Raw genomic sequence first — 8,865 nt, forward strand, 5'->3', positions numbered from 1 at the left:
TGGTCAAAAATGCCAAGAAGCTGTATCTTAGTACAGAAGGCATACTCAGGGTGAGGTTCTGTCCTCACCCTTGGCTGCCCACATGGAAAGGTAAGCTGTTTTAACTTCCTAAGATCCTGTCCTTCTCCTGAAGCAGAGTGAGAAGCAATTAACTGGCCAGTGATCCATTCTGATCAAGTTACTATGACATGTTCCTCCCTGTTCTAGACAATGTGGATGGCTCCCCCAAGATGTAAAACACAGTAATGCAGCATAGCATGGTACACTCTGAATAGCTAGGCACAAACTACATGGGTAACTTCTAAAGAAACTTCTCAAAGAAAGCAAGTGCTCGAGTGGATCGGAGCAGTGGAGCTACTTAGGAGGACTCCTCAAGGAGAGGGTAGGATTTGAATAGTAAGGCCAAGAACCTCCAAGAACTGGAAGATGGAGTACTTGGAGCTGAGTCCTCCCAACCTACAGCTAGCTGTGTGAAGATGCGCACGTTCCTGACCTCTCTCTGCCTGTTTTCTCTCCTGCAAATAAGGATGATAATCGTACCTACCTCATGGGGTTGTTCTGAGGATTAAATAAAACAATCCAAGTGAAAGCAGTGCTTGGCTCAGGGTAAGCAATCTGTCAGCTGCCACCAGCACCGCTACCACTGGAAACTCCTGTGGAATTGAGATGGGCGACTTTGACTGTTGGAGAGTCCGCTCAGCAGGGGCACGGAGAAAGGTGCCCAGTGTCCCCGGGCGGCAGGCAGATGCCGAGAGCAGGCTGAGAGTGCTGAGGCCGGAGAGCATGAGTGCTCTGCGCCGCCTGGAGAATATGTCACTATCGGTTGTGGCTGTGTCTCAGAAATGACCTCATCAAGTCCCTTAAGCCTCCCTTCTGGTTTGTCAAGAGTGGCAGAAACTGAGGTCCCACAGAGGAACAGAAAGAGGTCACAAGCATACATTGAATGAAAGACAGATGGTGGCAACTCTCTTCCCAGTGTTGCCCACATTCAGGTGTGGTTTACCCAGAGCTAAGGAATAACGCCCATTCACTAGAAGCCTCTGGCATAACCTCCTGCTCCTGGTTAGGTGGTGGGGGCAAGGGGCACACTCGAGGGGAATCTGGCTCTACGGACGAGCAGAGGCAGCTCTGGGGCTGTCTGCCTGCTCGTCCATGTAGTAGTGATGGTGAAGTATTAATAAAAAACAATCTAAAATTTACCTATTTCAAAACACTGTCTTTTATAGATGAATCAATGAAATCTTGAAAGGTTAAGTGACTCTTCTAATATTTAATGCTAAGCCTGGGGTTAAGATTAAAGCTTTGGGACTCTGGAGCCAGGGCTCTTTATAACTTACCAGGAGGTGAATACTCTTCAGGGTCATTTCCCACACCCCACTGAGGAATACAGGGCCCTCTTTCCTATCGAAAGCGGAAGAAAAGCCCCAAAACAGCCCTGGCTCAGGGATCAAAGAGATGGGTGCTAGTTCCAGCCACGGTTCCAGCAAGCTGTGTGACCTGCACAAGCTGCCTCACTTCTCAGGGACACCGTGGGACTTCCTTCGGCCCCACTGGGCTCCTTCATCTGGGCAATGGCAGTGAGAAATGCTCCATATTCGTCAGCTTGGAATTTGCACTTCTTGGTAAGACTTCACTGAAAAAAGAGATCTGAGCTACACTGGTCTAAAACCAGACTCCATGGCCCTGCGGGTTAAGTTTAGCAGACGGTTTGGGCTCTGGTGGCCCAAGGCCTTTAAGTAAAAGAGTGCCTGCGTTGCTTCTATTCACCACTAGGGGAAGACAGACACTTGTCCTGAGGCTGGAGAAGCAGAATGTCCCAACGGGGTACTTTCCAGTTTCTCCCCCTCCTCTAACCTGCAGTCAGGTGGAAGTTTAAAAGGCCAGAACTCAGGGTGCTCACTGGCCAACGAAGGAGTCCGAGGCCGCGGCACACTCCTGCCACCCCCAGAATAAGTTCAGCACACGCTGTCCTTGTGGCTCAGGACTGCCATGACAAACTAATGTCATTTTAACTCCAAAGGCCTGGGAGGAAGGAGGTGGGAGGTGGCTAGAGAAAGTCAAGCAGCCTACTCCTCATTCATCTTACAGCCAGATGGGAAGTGAGACAGCCCGTCACACTGTCTGTCTCCACAGGCACACTTAACAGAAGAACTGAGACTCCGGGTTCTTCCCGGTTCAACACACCACTTCCCCTCAGCCCCATGACCTCTGAGCTGTGGAGGGAGCTAGAGACTCACAGACAGAAAGGTGGTTTCAGTTCTTCCTTCCTGGAAACCTCCCTTTCTGGATCAGGGGCCAAGCCATCTACCCTCTCTGGGCCTCCACTGTTTTGCTGTAATTATTATACCTGGTGATGGAAAGTCATGAGACACCTTTCCGTAAAGCCAGGAGGGCTGGGAGAGCACACGGTTATCATCACCTCTGGAGCTCAGGCCAAGGAGATGGGAACCTGGGGCCGGGGGCGGGGCTCTCCTGTGTGTGGTGCAAACAGCTAAGGGAAGCATCTTGAGGTGGGGCTCCTAGGCAAAAGAGCTTGGAGATGTGGGGTGCCATGGGTAAGGAGGTTAAGCACCTGCTCCCTCACCCCCATCCAAAGTTCAAACTCAATGCCATCGGCTCTTCTAGACTAACTGGAATCATCCGTTGAGCATGGTATGCATCAAACGCCAAGGTGAGACACTGAGTAATCTCAGATGGTCTACTTGTCTCGTTTGCAGACCTGGGGCTGGGGGCTCCGCCATGAGAGCTACATCCACGGGCATGGTGAGGCTCAGCTCTGCTGCCCCAGGATCAAAGCCCTAGGAAAGGGAATGCTGGTGGTTATGAAGACCTCGCCCACACCCCCAACTGACCAGGACAGCTCAGAAAGGAATACCAGGCAGTTTTAGGCATTCTCTCTTACAGACGCCAAGTTGGGCTGAGCAGGGAAGGGAAAGAGGACATCTCTCTGTCTTGCCACCATCTTACCTTCCAGCCCTGAAAAGTGAGACTACCCTTCTTTCAGGCCCCTCTGTGCTCTCCAGCTCTCTGCCTTCCCCTTTCACACACACATACGCTCTCCGCAGAATGCACAGCCGCTGCCAGCTCTTTCACAACCAGCTTTTCCTAAAGACCAGCCACGCAGCCTGAGGACTGGCTACCACCCCTTCTGGAACCCCGTGGGCCTCCAGACCTTGGCTGCAGGTGCTCCTTCAGCTCCAGGGCAGAAGATCCAGGATTGGGGGGAGAGAGGTGTGTCGTGTAAGGAACGGGCTGGAGGGACTTGGTGTCACCTACCTGTGGTTCTGTTATCTCGTGCTTGCTACTCGCCAGACAGTCTTAGGCACTCATCCATCTGTCACACCCTGGCCCCAAAATGTGGAATCTCATCTGACTGGAAGGGCTTTCCTCCAAGAAAGGGAGCCCATGGCTTTTACGCTGACAGGCCGACTGCATAAACATCCACGCAGTGGGGATTCTGTACGATACGACACTCATACCGACCCAAGGGCAGATCAGGGAAAGAAATGTGTCACAAGACAGGCACATCCTTTCTAGACGGAGGACACTTCTGAGTGTCCTCCCTCTGCTGTGACCAGTCCACACCTAAGGCTTAGTACTTGGCGCATGGTTTTTCATTTGGTGAGAAGCAATTCTTCCTCCTATCCGTCCCCACACCCTGCCAGAAGCCAGCTCAAGTCTCCCAAAAGGCAGTCTTTATGACTTCCTCTGCCCACCCCCCGCTCAGACCTCTGTCCTCAGTTCCTTAATTCCAGGCTCCCACTCTGGCCCCAAAGTTGGCAGCCGCCCCAAGGATCTGGGCAAGAAGACCAGAAGTGGGGGATGGAATCCCCAATTTTAGGGACTGATCTTTTACAGAATCTGAGGAACTGCCCATGACTGCATAATTCCACCCACCAGCCCTACACCATTCAGAGATCAGAGAGGAAGAATGGGTGGACAGACCCCAAAAGATGTGGCAGTCAAGAGACAAGGTCAAAGCAGGACTCTGGCTATCAACAGCTGGGCAATGGGGGAGCTTGGGAGAGGGTCAGCTGTCCTAGGGCCAGAGAAAAAAGGACTGGTTGACTCCCTCCCCTCCACAGTAAATCACGACAAGGGAAGGGAAAGGGACAGCAGGGCCTGGGAGACAAAATGACAGGTCAATGAGACCTGACCTCTAGGGCCCAGGCCAGACAGACAGCAGGAGATGGGAGGAAGCAGAAGAATAGCTACTGTGAAAGACAGCAAGGGTCCACGGGGGCTGTGAAGAATGGCCCTCAGGGCTGCAGGAAGGGCAGCTAACTCCCCCACAAAGGGGCACAGGGCACGCACACACAAATCGAGGACGGTCTGGACCTGGAAGGGAAGGACTAAAGAAAACCGGTGAGAGGAATCTTGAGCCCTGAAACCAAATGCAGGTGGCACGGAATCCTCCATTCAAACCAGCAAAGGCAGAGCACAGGTGTCCTACAGGAACTGGATGAGGGCAGCTGGAAAAGTAACCATATCCATCTCCATCGGAACGCTTAAAATTGGAGATGGTGGCATTTTCACAATTAGTACCACCGTACACCGTCCTATATGTTTCTTGGTTTACGAAGTACTTCCTTGTATACCCTCTTTCCGATACTCCTTTTCCTAACCACCCTAAAAAGGATTGTGATTCAACGGGCATGTTTTGCACATGAAGAAGCTGAGGTCCAGAGGGGTTAAGGCGCCTGTCCAAGGTCACCCAATGGTAAGTAGCAAAGCCTGACCTTTTGACTGTAAACACCAAATATATACACTATAGCATATTATAAGATCCCCTGTACATACTGACAAATAACATGTAACAAGTTATTGACAGACTTAACCCCCAGTTCCACCTATGCAATTCATACTTAGCAAACGAGCTGAACTCGCTGCCCCATTTGTTCCCCTCCCCCACCCCACACAAGGTCTGTTAGATCTTTACCTAACATTTCTGAGTGTGAAAATATGAACTCCTAACATCCCTCCCCTGGAGGCTTAAGGTTCCAGGTTCTCTCCCATGGCCACTACCTCTGAGAAGACAGAAACTGGTCAAGGTTCAGTTTAATGAAGACAGTATCAAACCACACTGCCCTTAGTTTATTAGGAAAACGCAAAGCAAATGGGCCAATAAGAACTATGTATCAATTGCAGGATCCCACATGGTGAGTGGAAAGGTGTTAACGTGAAAAACCCAGTTGCCACTGCTCTGTTAAAGCTGCAACAGAAGTCAAAATAGCAGAACTTGGAGGGCATCAGAATCCAGCACTCAGAAAGTGAGTCCTTGCTGAAAAGCAAATCAGGTTCACTCCCCCACCGAGCAGAGAGAGAACAGCTAGGAGGCAATAATGCCCTACAGTAAAAAGAATTCCTTTGGCCTCCCTCACCACTTATCACAGCAGGCAGCATATTTATCTTGACAGTGCTCCTTTCACCTGTATTCGCCCCCACCCCCCAAAGTTCCTCTTGGGCTTACCTCCAAGCCATCCTTTTCCTCAAAAGATTAAAGATTTAAAAACTACCAGAGAGCAGTACATATAATCTTCAAAGAGCACTTTAGCATCATAAAGAATATTTAAACAGGCACTATTTTTTTTTTGCCCTTACACACCTGTCCTCATAAACCATTTATGAGTTTAGCAGAGAAAGAATATGCCAGCTCAGATAAAGAAAATACAGCCCAGGAATGAAACCTTGGACTCTAGATTACTCGGGGCCACCCCTCCCTTAAACCCCAAACCCGTGGAAGCGAGTGCCCCAGTCTGCCTCCCCTTGCCCACACCACCCAGCGCTCACGGGGCTCTTCAGCCCCCGCCCCCACCCCGCTCGGGCCTGCTCCTACCAGTGGCACACAGAGCAATGAAGGTCTGCGCATGCTTGCGGATCAAAGGCAACTTCTCATTGGGCTGCGGCAGCTTGCGCAGGATGTGCTCAATGAAGTCGTGAGGGGTGACAGCAGCCAGGTTCCACTTCAACTTCCCCAGCACCACCAGCTCCCACTCCTGATGGGGAAGGGAGAAGAGTATAAAACCCACAGGCTGACCTGGTGTTGAAGGGACTGGGGGATGGGAGGGGTGGGATTCAGACCAGATTTAATGATGCTCATTAGGACGCCGCTAGATTGTAAGGCGGCCCATTTGTCAAAGTGCCCCTAAAGCTTTGAAGTTGCTGACGGCTCTTATGCTTCAAATGTCAGGCTCCACTGAAAATAATGAGAGCCCAGGTAGCAGTTGCCAAGATTCTACTTCTATTTCTTTTCCTCTCCAGCTCCCCCACCCCTCACCCAACTCTGACTTCCATGCAATGCTATTACCCGCCCACCCAGAAAGTTGAACCTACAGTAAGATACTGCCAAGGTCATTGTGGCCCTTTGGGAGGAATTTATTGTATATGTCTCCATCACTGGATTAATAGTCTTTTTAATCCTCGTGGAAAAATGATGCACACAGATAATGCTCAAAATAAGGTTCCTTGGCCTAAATCCTTGGCAACCAATTAGCTTGCTTGTAGTTGGTGCCAAAAAGTACCATTTTTCTTTCTGCTGTTAAAACTCTCCCCTAGACACATAAAGCAGAAATCTTGGGGCAATGATACTCCACCACAGAGCACCCTTTCACCTAAATGTTTCACAGGCCTTTGCCAACACGACTGAAGACTGAAGGACCAGGAAGGTCATTAGCAATCCTACTGTGCAGCATTAGCGACCCCACTGTGCAGCTGGAGGTAATCTGGGGCAAGGCGAAGGTGCTTGTCCAGGGTCACAGATCCCTTAGTGTAAAGGCGGGGAGGAGTGGGGGATCGATATAACCCCATCTCTTTAAGGACTTTCACTAGCAGCCCAAAAAGGGAAAAAAAAAAAACCTTTCTTCTTTCCCTTATTGAGATACTAGAATTGTCCCAAGGGAAACAAGCCAAAAAAAAAAAAAAAAAAAAAAACCTTAAAAATGTGTAATCTGAGGAAAAATGGCCTATCACTTGATCACCTTCAAAGCATGAGAGGCAGATCCCAGTTCATCAGTGTGCCATTCCCTAAAAAACACTCTTTTCCACTTGCTAGGGTGGCAGCCAGAGCCCCAGCCTTCCTCCTACGCCACTGACTGTATGGCCTGAGCTGATTAACTTCCCTGGGCCTCAGCTTTTCCACTTGTGAAACAGGAGGACTCCTCAAGACCCCAACTTCTAGGGGCAAGAGATGGACAATGGAACATAAATTAGCCTGGCTGGTCCTGGAAAAACCAGATGTCCCTGAAGAATGTCTCAGTCCACCATCATGTTGCGGCGAATGAACCACATGAAAATTCATTTTTCTGGTCTCCCATGAGAAATACAGACTGATTGCCAATTCCAACAATTTTTAAAAATAAGTTTAAAGACTGTCTTGGCTTTTTACAGAGGGTTGGAATAAAAAAAGAAAAAAAAAGAAAAAAAAAAATCCCTGATAGACTACTGAACTTGTCTCCTAAAATGTCTTGAAATTCCAGCCCTTCCTTCTCACAGGGGAATGTGAGTATAAACCACTTGTACCATTATTAAAGGAAGCAGATCTCCCAGAAGAAAGCACCTTTCTGGGCCTCTCAAAGCAAACCAGAAGCAGCTGAAATCTGGCAGCGGTTCAAAGGTGAAGTCATTCATGCCCCTCTACATTCTAGGCAATTCCTCCCCCATCCTTGCACATGTCTGCCACTAGATGGCAGCACAGCTCCAGAAAGGGAAGGCCTCTCACAAAAAGCAGTCTAGCAGCCAATCAGCTCTGCAGACTTTGCCCAGGCCTTGCCAGTAAGGAGGGGGAAAGGGTGGTAAGAGGGGTCCCCTTTTTTAAACATTGCAAAGAAAGGTGTGCAGATCACTGAAGGTGGGCCTCTGAGCCGCACTACCATTCCACTGCTGCAATATGGACGTCTTAAGTGTGAAGCTGCAGGGGAAAAGAGTTAGATTGGGTGGGAAAAGGTTTGCTGGCAGAAAATCAGTCAAGACAGGACCCCTAGGATTGTACAGAGGTCACAGCCCCACTGAAGGCAGGAACCTATGCCTCAGATTCCTCCAATGAGGGCCACATTTTTACTTTGCTCAAAAGTTGGTGAGCTGATATTTAGTGAACAGCTACTATGTGTAGGTATCTTGAGACTTTACATACAGAACGTACTACCTTTGAACTCTCGGTTCTTAGGGGACACACCACGACACATTCCTATCATGTGGGAAGTGGAACTACTGTCTCAGAATTCAGTGATTGAAAATTTGGAATTTTATTAAAATATTATCATAGTGTTTTGTGCCTCCCTTACATTCACTCATACACAGGCAGGCACTCACACACGCCCAACTGCAAATAAATTTCACCAGTACAAATTTCCTTGAAGATCTTATTCGTGGATGTAGCCTCAGTACTTCTTAGCAGTGTCCCGCACACACACAGTAGGAACACAAAAGATCTCATTTTAAGAGGTATCTTCCATAAGTTATGAAAATTCCAGTGGTGGGCAATTTTGCATCCTAAGAATTTGTTTGGAACAGAGGGTAGAAGCATAAGAGTCCAGGAGAGAGCTCGAAGAGGGACAAGATGAAAGGAAGGGAGAAAGGGACAGTCGTTACCAGCAGCTCCTGAGGCTTGATGGAGTTGTCGGTGTAAATGCACAACTTTTCGGCCGTCAGCGGGATGGTCTCCTTGAGCTTGGAGGCCAGGAACATGCAGACAGCACCCAGGAGCTGCAGGTGGGTCTTAGGAGTGGGGACTCCAGCCAAGAAGCGGTCCAGGTAATTCATGGCCAAAGGGAAGACCTCCTCTTCACACTTCTGTTCTTCACAGACCTACAATGTGGGGAAGGGTGGTGGGGGAGGGTGGAGGGGGTTGAAAATACTATCAGGAAAAGA

At 49.4% G+C, this 8,865-nt stretch overlaps 1 protein-coding gene across 2 annotated transcripts in view; it reads right to left on the reverse strand.

The window, feature by feature from the left end:
• The window catches only part of CCND2 (cyclin D2), a 29,287-nt gene that overhangs the window by 18,240 nt on the left and 2,182 nt on the right, over positions 1-8,865 (reverse strand). For both annotated transcript variants that reach the window (XM_039869086.1, XM_039869085.1), the window contains exons 2-3: positions 8,587-8,802; positions 5,837-5,996 (exon numbers count right to left, since the gene is read on the reverse strand). In XM_039869086.1, the coding sequence (XP_039725020.1) occupies positions 5,837-5,996; positions 8,587-8,802 (376 nt within the window). The remainder of the gene's footprint in view (positions 1-5,836; positions 5,997-8,586; positions 8,803-8,865) is intronic.

This window comes from Pteropus medius, unplaced genomic scaffold (genome assembly GCF_902729225.1).
Source record: "Pteropus medius unplaced genomic scaffold, Ma_sr-lr_union100, whole genome shotgun sequence".
NCBI lineage: Eukaryota > Metazoa > Chordata > Mammalia > Chiroptera > Pteropodidae > Pteropus > Pteropus medius.